A 23,986-nucleotide genomic window follows, 5' to 3' on the forward strand; every position below is an offset into this window, starting at 1 on the left:
AGCCTAGAAAAAGAAATGGGTGGTACACAGATTGGGAAAAAAGAAATAAAACGATTCTTATTTGTGGATGACATTAATAATGATATATTTGCAGGTCTACATACACAGAAAACCCCAAGAAATCTCAAAGTTTCCTAGAACTAAAGATCGAGTTCAGCAAAGTAACAAGATACATCATTAATACACAAAAATCCATTGTATTTCTATATGCTGTCAATGAACATGGATGCTGAAATTAAGAATATGATGTCATTTACAAGCACTAAAAAATGGAATATATACATAAATATACAGATACACAGATAAACTAAAGGTTGGTTTATAGATATGTATAAACATATATAGATAAATCTAACAAAACATGCATACAACTTGTATGCTGAAAACTATACAATGTTGATGAAAAAAATCAAAGAAAATCTAAAACATGGAGAGATTTACTGTGATCATGAATCAAAGACTCAACATAGTAAAGAAGTCAATTCTCTCCAAGTTGAAATCCAGGCTTAATACAATTCCTATAAAAACCCCAGGAAGATTCTTGCAGATATAGACAAGATTATTTTCAAATTTATACAGAAAGAAAAAGGATAGAGTAGCTAAACAATTGAAAAAAAAAAAAAAAAAGAATAATAAACTGGGAAAAATCACACTTCCTGATTTTGAGATGGAATATAGCCATGGTAATCAAGACTATGTGGCATCTGTGGAGGGACAGATACACAGATCAGAGGAACAGAATAAAGAATCCAGAAATAGCCAAGTATGGCCAACTGATTTCTTTTAATTGTGCAAAATCAATTCAATAGAATAAAGCATTCTTTTCAATAAATAGTGCTGGAACAATGAAATATTCCTATGCAAAAACAAAAACAAAACAAAACAAAAAACAAAGCACCCTGAATTTAAACATCGTACGTTATACAAAATAACCCAAATGGATTACAAATTTAAATGTAAAAATGTAATACTATAATACTTTAGAAGAAAATCGTTAGGACCTAACACTTGCAGAATAATTCTTAGAAATACCAAAAGCATCATCCATAAAAGAAAAGACAAATAAATTCAACGTCACCAAAACTAAAAGCATTTCCTCTCTGAAAGGCTCTAATAGGACAATGAAAAGACAAGTACAGACCAAGAGAAAATATTTGTAAACCACATATTTGACAAAGAAGTCATGTCCAGAATATATAGGGAATACCTAACACTCAACAATGAGAACAACAATCCAATTAGAAGAGCAAAAGACAAGAAGCAATTTATTTCTCTGAAAAGTATATGCTGATAACAAATAAGCAGATAAAAATGTTCAACAACAGCAGCCGTTAGGGAAATGCAAATTAAGACCAAAATGAGCTACCACTACACACCTATCAGATCAGCTAAAAAAGTGAGAATATCAAATGCTAGCAAGGATGCAAGGAAACTGCATCTAACATACATTACTGGTGGAAATGTAAAATGGTACCATCAGCTGGAAAACAGTCTCGCAGTTTCTCACAAAACTAGACATACACTTACCATTCCATTCAGCAATTGCACTTCTGGGCATTTATCCCAAAGAAATAGAAACTTAAGTCCATGCAAAGACCTGTACACAATTGTTCATAGTCACTTTTTTTCTAATATTCGAAAACAGGAAATAACCAAAACATGCAACAATAAGTGAATGGTCAAGGGAACCAAAGTATATCCTTATCAAAGAGTACCACACAGCAATACAAATGAACAGACTATTAATATACACAGCAAGTGGAGTCAATCTCAGGGGCATTATTAAACTATGTGGGAAAAAAAAGTCAATCTCAAAGGTCACATGTTATAAGAATTCATTTATATAGCATTCTCAAAATGACAAAATTATAGACATGGTGAACAGAACACAATGGGGTGATGGTGATCACGGTGGGGTTTAGCAACGGTGAGAGCAGGGGGGTGGGTGTGACCGTAAAATATTAGTACGAGGAAGATCTTTGCAATGGAATAGTTGTTTCTTAATTGCATTGGTGGTTACATGAACCACACATGTGATTACATGACACAGAACTATGTATACACATGGCACCAATGCCAGTTTCCTGGTTTAGATATTGTACTATAGGCATGTATGATGTAACAGTTTAGGGAAACTGGATAAAGGCTACACAAGACTTCTTTGTACTGTCTTTGCAACTTCCTGTTAATCAAAAATTAATCCAAAATAACAAGTTTTTTAAAACCCAGAAAGTTGTCACACAGCATTGCAAGCAAAATTTGCATTTTCTCCCTTGTTTTCTTCTTACGTCAAGGCTATCACCATTATGCCAGTCTTGTTTATCTGAATTTTGGAACTGCTAGGTCATTTTTTTCTAATTTCTTTTATTTCCCGGCTATGAAATGGAAGTACTTAAATTCACCTAGCTTAGTGCTCCTCAACAGGGGTCCAGTGACATTTGAGAAAGGATAATTTGTTATTGTGCACAACTTCTTGCACAACTGCTTATCGCTGCATGTCATCAAGCAGTGTCCTCAGACATGGAGGCAAGCAAAAACGCTTCACATTTTCCCAAAACCTCCCTAGAAGGACCTTATTTCATGGGGTGAAAACCAATAACTTAATTTATAAGAGACTACTGAAAAGTTAAATTTTTTTTTAATCAGGAAGGGTCCTAGATTCTAATAAATAAAAGTCCCACAGACATAATACCCATAAGAGAAATAGTAAGACAAATTCTAATGTCAAATTTAGCTAAATTTATACTAGAATTCTTATTATAGTCTAGTCTACTTATTCATTTAGGAGTGATTATAACAGTCAAGGATGTTATTATAAAGGCTGATTACTACTAAATATTAGATATTCATGATGAAAAGTTCATATAAGTTCAGAGATAATTTTTCAACGTTTATTTATTTTTGGGACAGAGAGAGACAGAGCATGAACGGGGGAGGGGCAGAGAGAGAGGGAGACACAGAATCGGAAACAGGCTCCAGGCTCTGAGCCATCAGCCCAGAGCCTGACGCGGGGCTCGAACTCACGGACCGCGAGATCGTGACCTGGCTGAAGTCGGACGCTTAACCGACTGCGCCACCCAGGCGCCCCGTTCAGAGATAATTTTATTCTTTGCATCATACTGTCTTTTTGACTCTGTATTCAGGCAGGAAAAACTACAGAAGAGAGAAATTACTTCTTTCTTCAACTCAATGGGATATTATTTGAAGCTCATTGGTCACTTATCTGACAATCCACTTTACTACTATATGTGATACCATCAGACAATCACCTAACTACAGGTAATATCCAGGGTGACTGGGCATTCACATAAGTCTTGAAGTTTGGGAACCTGTAGAAATTTGGAGGGCTACCATAGATATAAAGCCAAACTCTCCAAATTTTAGGAGAACCCCCTAAAATCAAAGACAGTAATGGATTGGTTTATAAATGAGTGGACCCTATGGTAGCTGAACTTCAGTCCACCGAAAGTGAAGAAAATCCAGCTTACTTATGTTAGAAAATGCAGCCCTGTTAAGAGAAGAAGCCACCAGAAAAAGAGAATGTGAACATTCTCTTCTCAAGGGAAGCACAAAACCTAAATAATCTCCCCAAACTTCTTGCACAATTGTCTCAATATATTATTGATGGGCCCTGGAATTGAATGCTCTTTTGTTCCAAATTACACAGAAACTAATCTTCATTTTGGGACTCAATTTCTATCAAGTCAATTGCTCAGAAGAAGTGCTCAACAGTAGCATGAGGTACTATTCATAAAGCCCAGTCCCATTTGCTTTCTTTTACCCAAATTTGTACATTATTACTAGTTGCCACTAATCATTGAATCCAATAAACATAGTCACGTCTATAGCACCGTCTAAAGGCATTAATTTTTGTCTAAGCTCCAATAACATATGAACTTAATATTTTTATTGTTTATCTTGTCGTCACCAATGAATTTATCCCCAAGCCACAAAAGCTGTTTGCATCCCTCCTTTCTTCCCTGGCGGCTCACACTTGTGACGGAAACCTCAGAATGAAACTGCAGCATACCTGTGGCTCAGGAAGTGGGGCTAGTGCCGCAGCAGGCTAAAGAATCTGGTTACCAGCTTGGACTAACATGCATTTTCAAGTTCATTCTAGGAATCATTGCTAATGAAGCCTGCTGCTGTGCAAATGGCACTGAAAAGTTGATTTTTAAAACCAGGAACACACTATGGTTTGTGAACTGTAGTGACAATTCACAGTCAAATTAACAAATGATTTTCTTTATTATATACTCTTATACTTGAATGTCTTGTTTATTGTAAAGTGAGAAATGGGACTTTAGAACGCAACCATGTTATATTTACATGTAATATATTTTCATTATTTCTGGAGAGATTTATATTAGAAAAGAAATATTTGGATCAGGGGAGAAAATATCTTTGGCATCTTAATGAAAATAATATAGTTTCTTAAGGAAATTAAAAAAAAAAAAGACAGTGATTATACTGCAGTTCAGCCTTTAATAGTTCCAGATGGTCAGTGCTATGAAAGGACACCTCTTCTATTCTTTTATCATGACCCTCAGGTCACAAATTATCTCTAAGATGTGAGAGCCATTCGTTTTTCTGAACAGTCAGGTTGTTGTTTAGCATTATCCCTCCTATTTATCTTGGGCCAAACTTCAGCAATGACAGAAGTAACTGATTAGCCCAAAACTTAGCCAAAGAAATAAATGTCTATTGCTGTAAGCGTTTCAGATAGTCCTTCATAGTTATACAAGAGAACTATTCTGAGAGCAGACAGCCGTAGTGACTGATGTTGATGGGCAACATCATTGTGCACTATTTTCCTGCTCTTGAAAGATAAACAAAAAAACAAAACTTTTAAAACTTTGTAAGACTTTTAACAAGTGAAGAATTTATCATATCAGTCTGTTATGTTTGAACATAAATATTCACACCCTTTTGGTAAAAAAAAAAAAAAAAAAAAAAGAAACGTATCTTCCACTATGATAATGAAATTGCCTTGAACCTGCGTAGAAAACAATACACAAAATAATGTAATATACTAAATAAAGTAATAAGGTTAATTTCTTTCCTGCTGTCACTAAATTCATGCTAACAGTCTCTCTTCAGCTTGACATCAATTAATGATTTTAATTCTAGACTCTTGTCACAGTGTTCACCACCTTTTTCTCTAATTAAAATGGATGATGCATGATGAAGACACATAAGACTTCTGTTCTTGTAACATTTCTATTCATTAGGATTTTTTGCTTTTACAATAAATGGCTTTTAGCACTAATTGCAGTAGAGTAAGATGAAAATAACTGTTTTATGACTATGAAGTATGGTTTTCATATATCCAGAAAAGGTACAGGCATGAGAATCACTACCAAGTGACCAACTCCTCAGGATGGAAATCAATGGTCTACTTAAATCCTAAATACGTTACCTCCAATGTAACAAAACTTCAATACATGGGGGGCGCCTGGGTGGCGCAGTCGGTTAAGCGTCCGACTTCAGCCAGGTCACGATCTTGCGGTCCGTGAGTTCGAGCCCCGTGTCGGGCTCTGGGCTGATGGCTCAGAGCCTGGAGCCTGTTTCCGATTCTGTGTCTCCCTCTCTCTCTGCCCCTCCCCCGTTCATGCTCTGTCTCTCTCTGTCCCAAAAATAAATAAACGTTGAAAAAAAAAAATAAAAAAAAAAATTAAAAAAAAAAAACTTCAATACATGGAACAACCATGGTGCATTTTTTAGAACACTCCAAGAAATAGAAATTGACCTTTAATAATGTTAATAAAAATGCTGTAAATGTCTACAGAAGATAAAATATACTAATATTAGTTTCCAAGAAAACATTAAAATGAATGTTGCATTGCTACATATCAGATAGTTGTTAAGTATCTTCAAAACAATGTTTAAAACCTTGCAATCAACTCTTTTGGGAAACATTTTATCCCCAACTTATTGGCCTGCCATCCAGAAGCCTCATTCTGGGAACAAAGATCTTTTCCTCACAGTATTTCCTCTCTCTGAAAATCAGTATTACAGACATTCATCAAATAAAACCTAAATGCATGGCAGAATGAAGTTTAAACTACAATATAACTGGAAGGAATGGTTCAGTTTAATAGTAGCTTGTGGTCAACTGAATGAATGCTGTATTTGCCCCTTAAAACACCTCATCAGATGGAAGACTTCAGAAATACTGTGGCTCAACTCCTCAATCCATCAGGCAACCCTGCTACATAAATCCCACAACTGGCTCCTCCCAATACAGAAGCTTCCAATTTGGCATCAATGCCAAACTCTGAAGAGAGGGACAATATTCCACTATATTTCTTACTTTGAAAACAGTCATCATTTTAAGTGGGATTTAATCTCTTGGTAATACTGAGGTAAAAGATAATTGAGACGAAAAGACTTCCATATTCTAAATGGGTCCTGAAAAAAAAATTCATGACTAGGACCAACTGTTTTGAAGGTACATTTCCTGTTCAAGGGAAAATGGCAAGTTGTACAAATCCACAGTGGAATCGTACAATAGGTGGGGAAAAGTTAAGCTTCATCCCTTAATACTAAAAGTGAAACGATATCAGTTTTAAAATATTAAATGGTGGTTCGCCTGGGTGACTCAATTGGTTGAGCATCCAACTCTTGGTTTTGGCTCACAATCATGGGATTGAGCGCCACATCCAGCTTTGTGCTGACAGCAGAGCCTGCTTTAGATTCTCTCTCTCTCTCCCTCTGCCCCTCTCCCCTGCTCATGCTCTCTCTCTCTCTAAAATAAACATATATATGTATGTATGAATATAAGAGCATATTTGAATATATACATATATGTATATATTTGAATATATACATATATACATACACACACATATATATGTATATACATATGGCTAAAAGTTGAAAAAGAGATTAAAAAAAAAAGCATTCATAGAGATACCACAAATGACTAACACAAAACCACAGAATCTAAGGAGTTAGAAGAACACCTCCTTCCTATGAGCCCCTGTGCCTACATATGGGTGTAGAATTTCTCCACTTTGCTAAATACCTAAGTTCTTAAGAACTAGATCTAGACTCCAAATTACCATCTCTGGAGAGTGTTCATTATTAACTCTAGCCTGTCAACCTATTACCTTCCCAAAGCTCTGCAGTTAGCTATTTTTGCATTGGTTGTATTGCCATATATCAATTTTGTAATGTTAACAGACTTAAATCTTTTCTCCCTCTTAACAAAGGTAAGGGATCCCTGAGAGAAGGAAGAACAACATAATACAAAATTTAGACCATCATATGGTATGTGTAACATATTGTGAAACGACAAAAACTTCTCCTTTATGCTGACTAATGAAACACTAGAATAATTTTTCACAAACCAAAACACACACAGTCTTACAGATATTCATCCACTCACATTATGTTCTGACTTTATGAGTAACGAAGCACCTACAGTTATTTCCAACTCAAACAGATGCTGCAATGCCAAATACATCTAAGACGGTTCTCATCAAATACAAAACTGCCTTTTCCTACTCCAGTTATGTTCTCTCAACAAAATCCATTCCAAACACACACATGCACGCACACACACACATACACATGCTCAATATTGGTCTAACTAGTGAACTTCCACATAGTTAATAGATTGTTTAAAATTTTTGTTCACCTGCAACAATAAATTTTTCTAAAAAATGTCTGATGAAACTAATTTCAGTGATTAGAGGTGATTTTTCTGAAGGACTGAAGAGGTCAGAGAAAATATGGAAAATTCTGCTACAGAATAGAAAAATGTAGATTTTCTAAGAGGTTACTTTTTAAAAGTTAAGCTTTGTTCGAATGACAATATGTGATCTAAATGCAAAGATTATCCAGGTTACCTGGGTTCTACGGTCAGAATTCAGGGAGCCTGAATACTAAGTTTGAAGCCAAAATGAGTAAAAATTTCTCTTCTCTTTCAGATACACAGGGAATACACCTATTACTGCTTTATTGATTGTTTCTCCTGTAATTTCACAAACTTTTCATCCATGCACTTTAAACACACTTTACTACTACATTATAATATTTTTAAATGTTAGCTTAAATGTTAACTTCTGCATCTTTTGAAAAGGATCTTACCAACTAAGAAAGACCACAAAAAAAGTTTCTATCAAAATTTCAAGTAATTACACAAAGCAGATATTGGAAACAACTGGTAAAACCGAAAAAAGAAATGCCAGTGAATGGGAACCATATGCAGAAATGCCACACAAAGTTGCAAAATGATGCACCGAGAACTGGGTGTAGCACGTGCAGCACATACAGTTTAATGGCCCCAGTACTGGAAACACGAGCTTTTAAGAAGGATTATCTCTTTGAATAATGGAACATTTCTAGCCATACATTTCCTTAGCAGATTTATAAATATCCTTCACATACTGGGAGAATTTCATAAGAAATTCACTTAACTTTTTCATGTCTCCACTAGAATCATTCAGTCCCCTTTAAAATACTTCCAAGAACAACTTACTACATAGATATAGATAAGAATATCAGAACAGGTATCCCTTGCTGAGTAATACAAAATGCAAGCCAGTTAGCATCATATATTATAATAGAACGAATAACATATGAAGTAAATATTTCAGAGTTGAGGAATCTGGCCAGATAGTACAGAGATTTCAATCTTTCAGACCTTTTTCCTTCTTTCTGTCCTTCCTTCCCATCCATCCATCTGTTCATACAGACTTGACCTTGTTCCAGAAAAAAATTTAACATGGTTTTCTAAGAATGTACAAAAATGCAAAATAAATCAAAATGAAAATAGATTTAGCTTTTTGAAAGTATGCATGTGTGGAAATACATATTTTATAGGAAATAAATTGGAAAGGCATAGTCTAGTATGTTAACAGTGATGTTATTACAGATAAATTTTTATTTTCCGGGCTTAAATTTATGTTTTTTCTTTCAAATTGTGAATAGATTTAGAATTAGAATACATTAGATTTAGACCTTAAAAAGGTACATGTTTTAAACAGGTAAAAACATGAGGGGAAGAAAACAATGGAAAATGAAAGACAGAACAGAAATAAGATGCGTAAGTAGACAAAACAGAAGCCATGAAATATAGACAGATCACCAACAGTAGTTCTACATTTGCTCATGATTCTGGGAAACAATCAACCTTGAGTTCCACAGTCAGTTAGATGAATCAGCTGGATACGGCTGACCCAGGAGCCAATGGTCTTTGCCAGTATTTCCCAAGTGACTGAATTCTGAGATGTTAGTATTCCACAGAAAACAAAAAGTGAAGGGGGATGTTCTGTGAATAAATGAGTTAGGAAATGATGAATCTCTATTCATATCTTGGTAACTCACATGGTACATTAACATAATTAGAGTTTTGAGATATAATGGAGTAAAGAAATATGCATCAATTGGCTTAACCAAGTGTTTCTCAAAGAGATTTGCATTGTGGAACCCTTTTTCTACTGCTAAACATTGTTTGGGAAACTCCCACACTACACTGTTCAATATCAACCTTTAAAGCCTAAGGGGGAGGTACCACTGGAGCAAAAATACAATAGAAAACCAAACATTACTTCAGACACTTGGTCACCATAATGGAAGCTAAGTGAGCCTGAAGTTACACAGATCATTTAATTAAATATATTCTATTAGGAGTTTGAAGCCCAATCTTTCTGTGGTGGAAATGAGCCAACGGGGGCTTTGTCCCTAGGCACACCTGAAAGACAACCCAATAAGAGGCAGCAAGCACTGAATTCACACCTCGGCTCCAAATACCAATCACTCTGCTTCATTTCCCCAGCTAGCCCAAATGTGGCCAACAGCATCTCTGAAAGGCAAGCAACTAGGTTTAGAGCTTGGAGTCAGAAGTCAAAATAGCACATCATGGGACCAGCTAATTTTACCCTTGGCATTATCCCCAGACTCCCTGCTTCTCAGGAAGAGAGCCTACACATGCAGTCTCAAGTTGCTTGGCAGGGCAGGGCTAGTACAGACAGAGGACAGATCTATGCTGGGCTCTTCCTATGTGAACAGCATTTATTCAAGACTCCATCTCCCAAGGATGATAGCAGGTAGAAAGGAAAGGGGAGGAAGTTAGCAAAAATGAAATCAAATGTAATCTCAGACCCATGCTCAGAAGAATCTAATTTACTTTAACTATCTAAATAGATCTTAACCTGGTAGGAGAACACATTTGAAATGACATTCATTGTCTTTTCAATTGTTCCATATTTATATCTTGAGTCATATTCAGGCTTCGTGGATGTGTATGGTCAAAAAACTATTTTTTGGATTGGGACATGTCATAACTAATAACTAAAGGATGTCAGGTTTTCTATTTAAAAAAAAATTTTTTTTACATTTATTTATTTTTGAGAGAGAGAGAGTGAGCTAGTGCACAAGTGGGGGAGGGGCAGAGAGAGAATGAGACACAGAATCTGAAACAGGATCCAGGCTCTGAGCTGTCAGCACAGAGCCTGATGCGGGGCTTGAACTCCCAAACCGTGACATCATGACCTGAGCAGAAGTCAGATACTTATCCAACTGAGGCACCCCTGGTTTTCTATTTTCATATGAAATCATCCAAAATAATTTTGGGAGTTCAAATAGCTACAGTGGTAAATAATGTTAAAAGAGATGCTTCACTACTAATCTGCAATGAGTAAAGGCTATGATGAGAATATAAGCAGCGGTTTATTTATTTTTATCTATTCCTCCACTCAAATTCTTCCCAAAGAAGTTGAAATTTGCATTCTCCAACAAAGTACTGCCAGTGCCACTGGTCAGAACAGAAAGGATATACAAAAGGTTTGCCTTATCCAAATACCGAACACTAAACGAGCCCCACTTATGTAATTCACTAAGTCTCATGCATTCACTTGCTCTATTACAAGATCCATGAGTTTAAATAAAACATACTTATAAAAACTGTTCCTGAAATACAAAGTCAGAGTATAATAGTTTCCTTAAATTATGAAGCTAATTGATTTTTTTTAATGGACCATTCACTGGTTCCTTGACCCTAAAAGATTTTTATTCTAGGCCTCCTGCACATTGTAAATTCATTATGACCAACCTAGTTCCCAGAAGTATTGCATCATTAGAGGTACAGAGATGGAGATTAAAAGCAAAACTGAAAGTGAACTGTGCCTTAGGCAAATTAATAATACAAGTGAAACCATTATGTAAAAATCATTGTTTGGCTGTAAAAATTTGACTATGCATAATAACAAGTATCTTGGAAAATGGTGATAGAATTCTGCATTGAAACACAGTAACCATCTTAAACCGGAAGAAAAGAATATTTCAAATAAGAACAATGGTACAGGATACATGAAGTTATCCCCTATAGTTGGCATCAAAATAGAAGAGAGGTATAATGTTTCTGTTGCTCAGATTGTTCTCTAACAAATCACATATTTGCCTGTGGATAAATCTGAGTACATACATTTAGTTGGTATACGCTCTCTTCCTTTAGGGACAAGAAAGACTTTTAGGATAGAAGTTTATAGTACTGAGCAGTTGAGCACCATATTATATACACTAAGGAATATTGTGTGTCTTGGCCTGACAACAGTGAGCCTATTAATAAGTTTGGGAATCCCAAAATTGAAAAGGATCAAAGAGTCCTAGAAATTAAGAAAATGGAAGGGTTTAAAACAAACAAAACTGGAGAAGTACCAGAAGAAAGAACCTAGACTTGCATCATAAATTAAAAGTCCATACTTTTCCCCCCTTGTATATTTAATGTTCTGAAAAGCTACAAACAGAGAATCAGAGTAACTATCTTAGCCCCAAACCTCAGATATAGGAGAAAGATGACTGGAAAAATATCCAAACATTAATTTCTTGTAAAGAAAACCATCATAGATTATTCTTTCTAGTTCTTTCATTCATTAAGCGTGAGATTGAAAGTACCCTGACTCTAGAACTGTTAGCAAGAATCTGGAATTGAAGATGCTGGACTCTAATCTTAGTTATGGACAATATTTAGTCTTTCAGCCTTGAGCCAGGCACCAAAAACTGCCTTGTACCCCAGATTATTCAGAGTACAACAGGCATATTATCTCTTGCTGCAGCACCTCTGAAAATGTGAAGTGATGATACAGAGGGGGCTCCTTATGAGTCTGCAAACTCTAATGACAAAAATGTGAGGTGGCTTTCTCATCCCCGGGGAATGACAACAAGAGAAATTCTAATCACTTATCAAAATGGGTTTCAATATCTGTTAAGGTAACTTTTCATTCATTTTACTGGCTTTCGGGTTCTTATGGAATGTCTCAACAAGAGATAACAGTCAAATTTAAGTGGAAAATTTCACAAAATATGATAGGAAAATAGAAAGAAAGAAACAAATGTCTCGTTTGAGAGAAAAACAACATACCCCAAAAGCAACAGTCTCTTCAATTGTTGTTATAAATCAAAATATTTTAAATGAGATATCAAAATTCAAAGTTTTATTCCCAGAGAAATAGTCTTAAAAATTATTATAAAATACTATAAACTCATAAATGAATGAAACAGAATTGTAAATATTTCTTTGTGATTTTAAAAGTGATTATAAGTTCAGTCTTAATGTTTATTTAATTATGTTATTATGCTATTAATGTTATTTAATTTATCTAAACTATCTCCTAGGCAAAGATCTTATTTAAAACCATTTAAACTCACTTTAATGCCTCAAATAAACACATGATTTTTTCTTTGAATCTTTCTTTACATTGTATTTATTCCACAGAAACACTAAAAACCATTGGAGTACAAATTCTTCATATTAGATAAAAGAAAAAAGAGTGGAAAAGAAAAAAAGCTCTATCTGACGAGGGTTAATCAAATGACTGAAGTCTACCTCTCCTGCTCCTGCTTCATTCGTATCCTCTCCTCTTCTGATGTAAGGGAGTCCTGTATTTTTATTTTACCCGTTTTCTCAATCTTGTCATCTTTTCGATGTTTGCCAAACCTGTTGATAACAAAAAATTCTAACTTGTCAATATATACAAAATGAGTTTTCATTCTTTTGTGACAAAGACATATGTACTCAATGAAATGTGAGCTTCCTCAAAATGAGGGCCAAAAGGTCACCTGCAAATCATGATTTTTGCCCAATATTAATATTTTCAATCAATTTATTGGAATTACTTTTAATCAGAACTTTCCAGAGACAACCCTTTTGAAAATGGCCTCAATACCCATTTTTCGTTTGGCAAAACACAAATAAACAACTTCATAGTTCATCCTTATTGAACAAACAATAAACGTATAGGACTGAGTGCTGAATACTTCAAATGATAGAGGCCAAAAATCTGCATTAGAACGGGTTTCTCTTAAGACTAAAGAATGGTAATCCACAATCATCTATTTAATAATCTCTCCATAAACAACTATTCTTTACTTTCATAGTCAGGTTTATTGGAAACATTCATCATAGTTTAAAAACAGACAAACAAGGCCATGTTCACAAGGTTTAAAGTACAAAGGATAATTTACACTGCTATAACACTTTGAGCTTATTAAATTGAAAGCTTTAAGGCATTCTCATCAAATACTATTCTGAAATCTGATGAGAAGCAATTGGTGAATGTGGAATCTATATCTGATCAAAAACAAACATGAGGAACATACACATGATTGAAAACCAGTCCACATAAACTTTCACAGATGGCCGCTGAGCTGGGCAGCTCTGTGAAAACACAAATACCCTCTCTGGCATCCAACGTATCTCAGAAGCCTAGACTTGCTATCAATTCTTTGTCCTGTTCTGTTCCTTTTCTCTACAAAAGACCATGTTGTCTGAACACATGCTCATACATGTACTACCTAGCCTCAAATAATACTCATCTTAGTGATTTGGTCACCAGATATTTCAAAAAAGAAACCTTTTATAGATAGTTCTTCAACTAAGCAGTCATAAATATATAAAATATGTTATTTCTTTCTGAAGACAAAGTAGGAATCTGGCTTATGCTTATAATCATATCAAAAAGGAGAAGAGTTATAAAAAAAAAAGGGTAGTTGAAAACTGATATAAAAGAGAAAAAAGCACTTCAACTAATGGCTTGGTTTGTAGCATAGGTCTTTCTTTTATTAATATAAATCTAATTTCAAATACGAATTTACAGTATATGGGAATGTACATGTGTACACAGGAACATCTCATACATTAAATAGTAACACTGTTTGCAAAGGGGTTTATAAATAAGAAAGGGACATGGGGCGCCTGTGTGGCTCAGTCAGTTGAGCCTCTGACTCTTGATTTCAGCTTAGGTCATGGTCCAAGAGTCTTGGGATCAAGCCCACGTGGGGCTCTGCACTCAGCGTGGAGCCTGCTCAGGACTCTCTCTTGCTCTCCCTCTGTCCCTCTCCCCCACTTGTGCTCCCTCTCTCTGAAATAAATAAAATAAATAAATAAGGAAAGAAGAGCATTCTTTAAATGTTAAAAAAGAAAAAAGTTAAAATACCACCACCATTTCTTTAATAATTATGTATATTATTAGAGAGCCTTCAAAAGTGCCTATAAAATTAACTTTTTTTTTTTAAATTAACTTCTATAAAGCAAATCTATCCTTAAATTATAATGGTATTTAGAAATTGGAAGATCATTGCAATTGCAAAGAGAAAAAAAAAATCCCTAAGAACTTGAGCCCGGAATATGACCACTTCTTGCAAGGGATAAATGTACTATGCTTTTAAAACTAATAAATATAAAGCATTAAAAATAAAAACTAAAATTTTCTCTTTCCTTTATTTCTGTCAATATATCAATAATGCCTAAGAGTAAGGCATAATGACTGACTTTATAGAATGAATTAATAAATAAATGAAAGAGTGAACATAAAAAACTGATACATCTCAGTAGGAGCCAACATCTAAAACATAATGTTCATTCATTTGACAAAAATATATTAAGCATCTACAGGGGGTTCAGGGAAGAGGACAGAGCTGGACAAATTAATTTGAGCATCATCAGCATGTAGATGGTATTTAAAGCCCCCATGAGTTCCCATCCTGAAAATTCTGCAACACTGAGGCATCTGGAAATATAAAATGTATCAAATTCTAACATCAAGAAAAGTGCAAATTCAAATCTAAACATATGATATTTACTTATAAGAGGGATTCCTAAAGAAAAGTAAATCATTTTAACCATTTTTCAGTTCATAAATATCCCTCAAATGATGCAACATTGCCATATTGACCTGTTTTGTTTTCCTTTTTATGTTTTTTTTTTTTTATCTTTGAGAGAAAGAGAGAGAGAGAGAGAGAGAGAGAGAGAGAGAGAGAGAGAGAGAGAGGCAGAGAATTCCAAGCAGGCTCTGCACCGTTGGCACTTGAACATGAACCATGAGATCATGACCTGAGCCAAAATCAAGAGTCAGATGCTTAACTGACTGAGCCACCCAGGCGCCCCTGTTTTGCTTTTAAAGAAGTGTTTTGGTTCACATTCTAGATTACATATATTCAAAACTGTATTTTATTTAAAAACCACTATGCCATGACACAAGATATATAATTGATCCTTGAACAAATGGATCCACTCATACCCAGATTTTTTTCTATAAAAACACTATACTACTATATTTCCTCTTTCTTATGATTTTCTTAATAACATTCTCTTTTCTCTAGCTCACTTTATGGTAAGAATACAGTAGATAGTACGTGTAATATACAAAATATGTGTTAGTACATTGTTTATCTTATTGGTAAGGCTTTTGGTCAATAGTATGCTATTAGAAGTTAAGTTTTAGGGGAGTCAAAAATTACACATGGATTTTCATCTGCACAGGGTATTGGTATCCCAACCCCCGTATTCTTCAAGAGTCAAATGTATATCTCTTTGTACCAAGAGGTACACTTTAATCTTATAAGAGATCATGTACATTTTCTCTTTGAGTTAATAATATAAGGAAAAATTAAGAGTGGTTGACTTTTCTATGATTTAAAGGTTTAGATATTTTTTTGGTACCAAACCTAACATTGAGTTTAATTACCTAGGTTAGATATTTATTTTTTAATGAACTTGGTGCTAGTTTGTGGAAAAAGTTTCAGTTTTATATCTCTATCAAATTTCAACTTTTCTTCTAAGTATACATGATTTAAAAAAAAAGTGAATCCTGACTCATATTTAAGAACTGCTTTTTTCTCACTTATTTGATATTAAAATATTTCCTATGCTGCCTCTGAATCACCAGAATATATTATTTTATTATTTGTAAATTTATTAAACTGTTATAGTATACTTCCTTTTTAAAAGTATAAATTCAAGATTAATATATTAAAAAGTAAAGAAACCATAGATAAAATGTTTATAGATTTACATTTGGACACTTCCCCTAATGCATGGTTTAGTTAATAAATTATGTGATTTCTTTAAGGCGTACTATAAAAGCACAGCATAATACTTTATAATTGGGATAAAAATGAATCCCTCAGCTGTAATCTTTTGACAGAATAAAATAAAGGCTATAGGTGAAAAAATATATATACCAACAACTCTAGAGTGTAAAAAGAAAAAGAAAGTAGCTCCACATTCATTCATTCATTGCCAATATATTGTAGTGTTCTCTTAATTTATCAGTTTAATTCTTCCTGCAAAGAGGGGTGAAGTCACTGAAAAATTTGAGCTATACATGTATTCTCAAAGTCAGTTTCACAACTAAAATCAGTAATTAACCTATGAAAACAACTATTCCATAGCAAGCTGCTTAAAACTTGGAAGACATCAATTACATTTATTTTATTATCTTTTATAAGCCACAGATGAATTTCAAATGGGTCACTTTCCAAAGAACAGCAAAGCTGAAAAAAATATTGTACTTGGTATGTCCAGGGAGCAAACCCATTCTCAGCAAAGAATCGGTTTTAGGAACTGCCTTCTGACTAACCACCACACATGCTCAAACAGAAAGCTCTACTATCCAATGGGTGTGACCCTGGAACAGAAAGTCATCATGGACCCCAGCACCTGGGGAAAAATTTGCTAGTCATATCTTAGGGTATATTAACATAGAAGAATGACTTAAAAAAAAAATAAGAGACAAAAATATAAAGCTTGAGAGAAAAAGTTGATAGAGAAAAATGTCACAGGTCCTTGCTATATGAAGAAAGTACAAAAATGCCACCAAGCCACTAAAGACTCCTTCACAGAAAGATACAGTGGATGAGCCCTGTCTTATCAGAGTAGAATTGATTGTAACATTTCTTAAACATATGGCTTTCTTCATAAAGAATACAGCAGTGTTTTCATTCAGCTAAAGTAATCTCCAAGTAATCTGCTAAATGGGTTTTACTATGACGCGTTACAAATGAGATCATTGCTGTCTGCCAGATCGGCCACATATATTACTATAGTAAAGAATAATGGGCAAAACATGCACTTGTTGATGAACGGGAAAAGAAAAAAAAAAAATCACAGGATCGTAACAAAATTCTCTTCTTTTCATACAGAAAGAACTGTCGTTAAAATTTTACTGTAAGAGTTTCATGCTACTAAACCATCATTTCAGTTTTTAATAAATTAACCCAATTCTGTCTGCAGTATAAATAACATTGAAATATCTTACTATATTTTATATTGCTAATAAAATTAGAGATCCTCAGAAAAAATTATGCTGAGTGATATCATGCACAGCATCCTGCTATAAATAAAATAAAAAATATAATTGGATTTGTAATGAAATGGAGTTTCCTAATATCGTATTTGAAAACATGATACAGTAGAAGTCTTAAAAATCTTCTGCCTTACTTAAAAATAGATGAACACAATAACCAGCACCAATTATCTCGTAAGCTTTGCGGAATAATTTTTGAAATAAGATTTTCTTAAAAAAAAAAAATCACTGAAATGTCACCTAGAAATCTGGTATTTCTCACAGCTAATTACCAAGGTCTTTCCATCTAAAGAGGGCTTTGCTTTAATACTTGCCTTACTATTTACCCTAACAAGCATGTAGGTTACCTGATACTGCTTGCCTGGGAGAGTGTTGAAATGGTTCAAATACAAATTTAGTGTCAGTGACTAGAAGCCACCCATCCTCCCTGAACATCTGACTTCAAGACTAGAATGGTCAACATGGTCATCTAACTCATTTTGCCCCTCATTTCTAAATATTTGCACCATCACATGATTCAATCACTTCCTTTCTCCGGTAACTCATCATTAATATAGGAGTTGTTTCTGGAGGACACAGCCATTGCGCTATCCTGTCTTTGACCACTGTGATGATGCTGCCATTTACCCTAAAGATCCTTGAGAGATACCAGCTGTGCCATGAGTCGGATCCAAGATTCTGGGCAGCAAAATTGAATACGCTGTACTGTGTTATTCCTCTATTCCAAACTCTCGGCAATGCCTCAGGAACATACCATTCACTCAAGTCAAAGCAAAATAATGAGCTGTTAACACTATTCCTCTATAGTCCTTTGTGTCATACTTTTCCTAAATGGTTTTTGATCCAAGGTTCTCTAGAAAATCTTTTCAATTGATTCTGGTTCAATCTTTTCTCACATTCTTGGTATTAGCATTGACTTCTCTCAACTCATCACTCTGGTTTCTAACACAATTATGAACTTATTTCTGCCTTAAAGCCTTAAACTCTTCTAAATTTTAGTTCGAAAAAAAATCTGGCCATATACCTTTGTAGACTGTTTTATTGCAACAATAAGATTCCATACACACTGAAGGAATATGTACACGTTTCTGCAAAATCAAAGGTGAAAGATGGTCACCCATTCAATGTCTGTATTTGACTAACAAGGAAACTGAGGTCCAAGAGGTATGCAGAGCTGCCCAAAGTCACACTGCAAACTAGGAGAAGAGTTCAGGTCACCTCATAGCTAGTTTAGGAGATTTCAGTGGGTCTGTGCTTGGATACATCTAGAGAAACTGAAATTCTCAGACCTACAAAGTTCACTTTGTGTAAATCCTAAGTGAGACATATAATTGAACACCTGTTGAATGCTCTTTTGATTACTTAATTACATTTCACTAGAATTTATTGAATTTTTATTACGTACTTTATCTCATTGATTTTCACAACCAGCATGTGAGGTAGGTGTTATCATCCTCCTCTTTAGGGGAAACCTCAGGGGAATTTAATGATTTCACAGGCCATATAGCAAGTAAGTAGCAAAGCCAGACTTCAGACCTAAGACTCTTTTTACCACACCCAGCCACCTCAAAAACTTGAGGAGCCAAAGACAGTCAGTTACCCTTATGCTTTTATACTTACAGCAGCTGGTTAAAACATCTTTGTTGAAATAAATAAGATAAATCTTGCATTTCCTGCAGCAATGAGGTCCAAAGGACATTGTTCCCAAATGGAACTTGTCTATGAAGACCAGGAATCTGGGGCAAGGTCAAGAACTGATCTCAACCATTGGAAAGGATCATAAAAACTACCCACATACCCAGGACACTGCCAATATTTCTAAATGCAATGATACTCCATAAGCCAAAATTGTCTGTACTGACATATGCAAATATGGCCAGGCAACAGCAGAAACATGTCAAACTGTCCGAACCCAATCAGAGGGTAAAACAGCAAGAATTCGCTGCATGCATTTATCTTTTATAATAATGTGGCTCATAGTTTCTGGCCCTATTTTTTTGTGTCTCAGCCTCCATTTCATAAATAAGAAAAAAACAAGTCACTTCTAATATGTCCTTCCCATACAGGATCTTACATATTTTAGTGACATTTTAAGAAATCGCTACCATGATAGCATACTGATTTGCTCAGCAGTAGATTGTGGCAATGCTGGATGAATCAGGGAAGAGAAGGCTGATTATGAAAAGCAGAAAGCTCCTATTTAGGCAAAAAACATCTTGGTAATCAACAATGATGAGAAGGGAGGCTTAGAAAGGGTACATGACAACTTGATAGTGCTTTTATAAAATGGGATGCAGTTTTAACTTGGCGGAGTTTAGCAGGGGTTCTCTTTAAAAGGAAATTCACAAACTTGACAACCATTATTTGATTGTGTACAGTTTTCATCAGTGCTAGTCTGATTAGATTTAATAAACTAAATTTGGGTTGCCTGACATCCAGAAAATATAAGTAACTTTTTTTTTTTTTTAAGAAAATATAGCTTCTACTTAACCAAGCTAGAACAGCCTTTAGACATGCAGTATACCCTTAATGGACAAGACACCCTTTTCAGGACTCCCATTAAGTGTCCTTATAAGTGCACTCTTCCCCTGGTGTAGCCTGCGTTATCTAATCAAGGATGCACTGATATGTCTAGTAACCCGACACTTCAGGAGTCCTGGAAGGATATGGAACAAGAAAATATTAAAATGACAATGAAGAAATTGAACCCAGCATATTATCAATTTTAATTTTACATGAATCATTCTAAATTCCAAATATCTTACAAATAAAACCCCAATCCCACCCCCCCACCCCACACACACTACCATAGAATCTAAATGGAAAGACTTAAGGAAAAAAAAAAAAAACAAGCAAACACAGTAATCCTTCAAAACACAAGATAAATACATAAATGACTCTGAAATAATATTTATAACCTATACTTAGAGCCATTCAAGTAAAATGACAGAAGATGAGTGGAAGTATATCTTAATTATAATGTTAAAGCTTTTTAAGCATCAGCTAGTTCATGGACTGCATGACATATTTTCTGTAGCAAATAAATTCCCTTTGTAAAGAGGGGTCAAATAGTAATTACTGTTCCTTCCATACAAAATTTTTATAAGGCTTGATACACCTTATTTTTTTCAACATATACCCTCATAGGTAATCAAACCACACAAATCCCATAACACCAAACATGGAGATGCAAATAATATGCAAAATGTATTTTTTGTTTCCCCCTTAACTACAACTTTATAATAAATTATACATATATATATGTATATATATATATATATCACATCTAAAATAAACATACACATACCTAAACATAGTAACAACAACACATGATTCTGATTTTTCTAAATGCTTAATTTGGCATTGAAATCAGCCATGTCCACTTATAATGATTTTGAGAGGGCCTTTCACACAACTACTTCTCTAGATCCTTTCTTTACTACTATACTCCTAATTCTTGCACTGTTCATTTTAATGCATTATTGTTTCATAATACAATACTCCAAATTGCAAATTACATTTGGCTCAAGAAGTGATTATGAAAAATACTATCACTGCTGCCTTTGCTCGAATAACTCTGATAATAATGAGAGATTGATTGAGCTCTAAGCAGCCCAAGTGATGAGAAGGGTCAATTTGAACATTTCTATTAAGCTTCTTTTGTTAAACTCAACACTTTGCCAGGTCAGAGGCAAATAATCATACCCTACATCTGGTTACCATGGTTTTCCTTTTCCTAAAGCGTCAGAACAATTTAGCAAGTGGTACTGCCCCAAAGGCAGTCCCCATAAGAAATGCTAATAAGACCTAAGTCAAAAAACACATCTATTCAAAAGGATACTTGAAAAAAGAAAAAGCACAGGGTAGAAAGATATTTTACTATCCACCTTTTTTTTCTATTAGGACAAAGAATCAGTTGCATTTAGTAACAAAGATAATAGTAATAATTTCTGTTGTCATCTGCCTATCTGATACTCAAATTGCATGCAGGTTGCAAACACTTATGTGGCAATGCAAACACATGCACAATTTAAGAATATCTCTTTTGAGTTGGAAATATTCACCCTCAATTAAATATGCATTGCGATTCAAATTCAAAGTTCTAACTACTGATAGGAGATATTTAGCTACAGGTACAGCTGAAACACTCTCAAATATGTTCTATGCTTCTACATTTACAGAGCAGATGAAAGTGACACAAACAGAAAATATGGTCATTGAAGTTTGGGGGAGGGGAGAGGAACAGACCTTTGGTATAGCTCCTGGAAACTTTGAAAGATTAAAACTTCCCCAAAGATCTCATTATCTGTAAAGTTAAGGTGTCAGTCAGCACTTTTTTCTGTTGATGATAGGGAACAATTTCTGTTGATTCAATATCTTAGAGAATGCTCTCTACAGAGTAAATTAAGAGGCGCAGACGTTCATTTTTTATCTTTTGCATATTCAGATTTGATATTAGGGAGCCGACACATTTTATAAGGCCCAATAGAAACTCTGCAGGGTGCGAGCTGGAGGCCACGCCTAATTCTTAGAGCAGAAAAGAGCCAGTGGATTCCCACAGGCCTCCAAGCCAAAACCCACTCTACCTGAGTCACACCATCCTCTTAAGGAACATAGGACTAAAGGTCACATATTTGGGTAAACTCAGTGTTCCTGCAGCACACCTGGGTCCTGACGAGTATAGCACATACAGAAGATGACCGTGTGACACCACAAAATGGCAACAGCTCTTCTCAGGAAAGGTTCTTTACTCTTCCGTGCTGTGACTCACTCCCCCAGGATGCACAGCACTGCCTATTATTTATGACTCAACGGTAGTTCAGAGTGCAGCTGGTAACTAGGATCTAAAATCTTGGGACAGTTTCGGGGACAGAGTGACAAGGGCTTAGAACAAAGAGACATGCTTAGCGTCTCATCTCCAATCAGCCCAGCCTCCATGGGAAGGGGAACATGAAATTTGACAAATGGCAAACCACCACATTTTTCCTTATTTGACTAAATAGTTCAACAAGCGTTTAAATATAGAACTTGTTGATCTGTGCACTGGCCTGGAATTCCTCTCATCCCAGCTTATTTCCATCTCCTAAGAGCTGTCTCGTCTGCACTGCCTGCTGTGTGGTCTGAGGCTCCATGCACTCACTGGAGAGTGCAAGCCAAAATGTGGAGGTCCATAAGAGTGTGCCCTGTTTGTCCAATAAACCGTCCTGGAACCAGAGCCAATACCACGGATATCAGTTTAAACTCTCAAGTCTCCCCAGTTACGTCTGCTTTTACAGGATATCATTATGCTGCTTTTCCTTGGCTGAGGTTTGAAACTGTCTGGCCTAAACTAGTGTGTATAATCATGGGGTATTAGCAAATCTCACTTTGTTGAGGATAGTATATAATATAAATAGATCTATTTCTACCCCCAAAGGATAGAAATAACCTATACATCTTTTTTTAGCAAAGCCACTCAGAATACCTATCTAGAAGCTAATAAACTAATGCAGGAATAATTAATCTAAGGGAAGAGAAGCCCATGAGAAAAGAACTTAATGAATAACATGAGCTGACAGACGTACAACATCTTAAAATTCCAAAAAGGTTTCCACACAAATTCTTTCATTTAGTTCTTAGAGGAACATGAGAAGGCAATGTGTGAAGAGGAACCTGAGGCTGACGGGTTAAGTGTCAGAGGTGTTAGAACTGGGTTGGGAAGAGACAGCTTCAAATCTACATCCCCAATTCTTTCTATCACAGAATACTTGTCTCCCTCTTAGACTGACCTCAGCCTCTTTGAACGTCTCTTAGGTTGTTTATGTTATTTTATACGTTGGCAGTTCACAAAGTAAAATCTGTATTTATTACACTGAAATCATATTAAAAATAAATTTTAAGAAGGATCACTCACTATGTAAGCATCTTCAATGGTGAAACACCACGTGCGCTGTAAAATACTTGAAAGTTTTCAATGTAATTTTAACTCTTAAGCATCCACTAAGACACCGGGGCAGTGTTCCTCCATACAGAGTAACAACTGAAATAAGCTGCCGATGGGGGATCCAAGGACAACCGAGCATAAGATACTAAAGCATTTGGGTAGCTTATCTGAAGATCAACAATGCAAACACATGTCACAGAGCAGTCAGTGTGGGTAGGGACACAGTTTTTTCAACTGTGGCATAATTGAAATTTTGGCCCAGACAATCCTATGTAGAGGTGAGGTGGGGGTGGCGGGCTCTCTTTGGCATCATAGTATGTTCAGGAGCATCCATGGCCTGTACCCACAACATGCCAGTGGCACTCCTCCCTGCTGGTGACAACCCAGTGAGTCATCAGACACTGCCAAAAGTCCCCTCTGGAGCAAAACCCTGGGGGTTGAGAACCACTGGGCTAGGGTTTAAGATAAACAA

The 23,986-nt window shown here is 35.3% G+C and overlaps 1 protein-coding gene across 25 annotated transcripts in view; it reads right to left on the reverse strand.

The window, feature by feature from the left end:
* PARD3 (par-3 family cell polarity regulator) overlaps positions 1 to 23,986 on the reverse strand; it is a 674,940-nt gene that overhangs the window by 158,788 nt on the left and 492,166 nt on the right. For 19 of the 25 annotated variants that reach the window (XM_045466943.1, XM_045466939.1, XM_045466937.1 and 16 more), the window contains one exon: positions 12,833 to 12,943. The exons of the other annotated variants lie outside the window; for them this stretch is intronic. In XM_045466943.1, coding sequence (XP_045322899.1) covers positions 12,833 to 12,943 — 111 coding nt within the window. The remainder of the gene's footprint in view (positions 1 to 12,832; positions 12,944 to 23,986) is intronic. 25 annotated transcript variants of the gene reach the window in all.

The sequence above is a fragment of the Leopardus geoffroyi genome, chromosome B4 (assembly GCF_018350155.1).
Source record: "Leopardus geoffroyi isolate Oge1 chromosome B4, O.geoffroyi_Oge1_pat1.0, whole genome shotgun sequence".
Taxonomy (NCBI): domain Eukaryota; kingdom Metazoa; phylum Chordata; class Mammalia; order Carnivora; family Felidae; genus Leopardus; species Leopardus geoffroyi.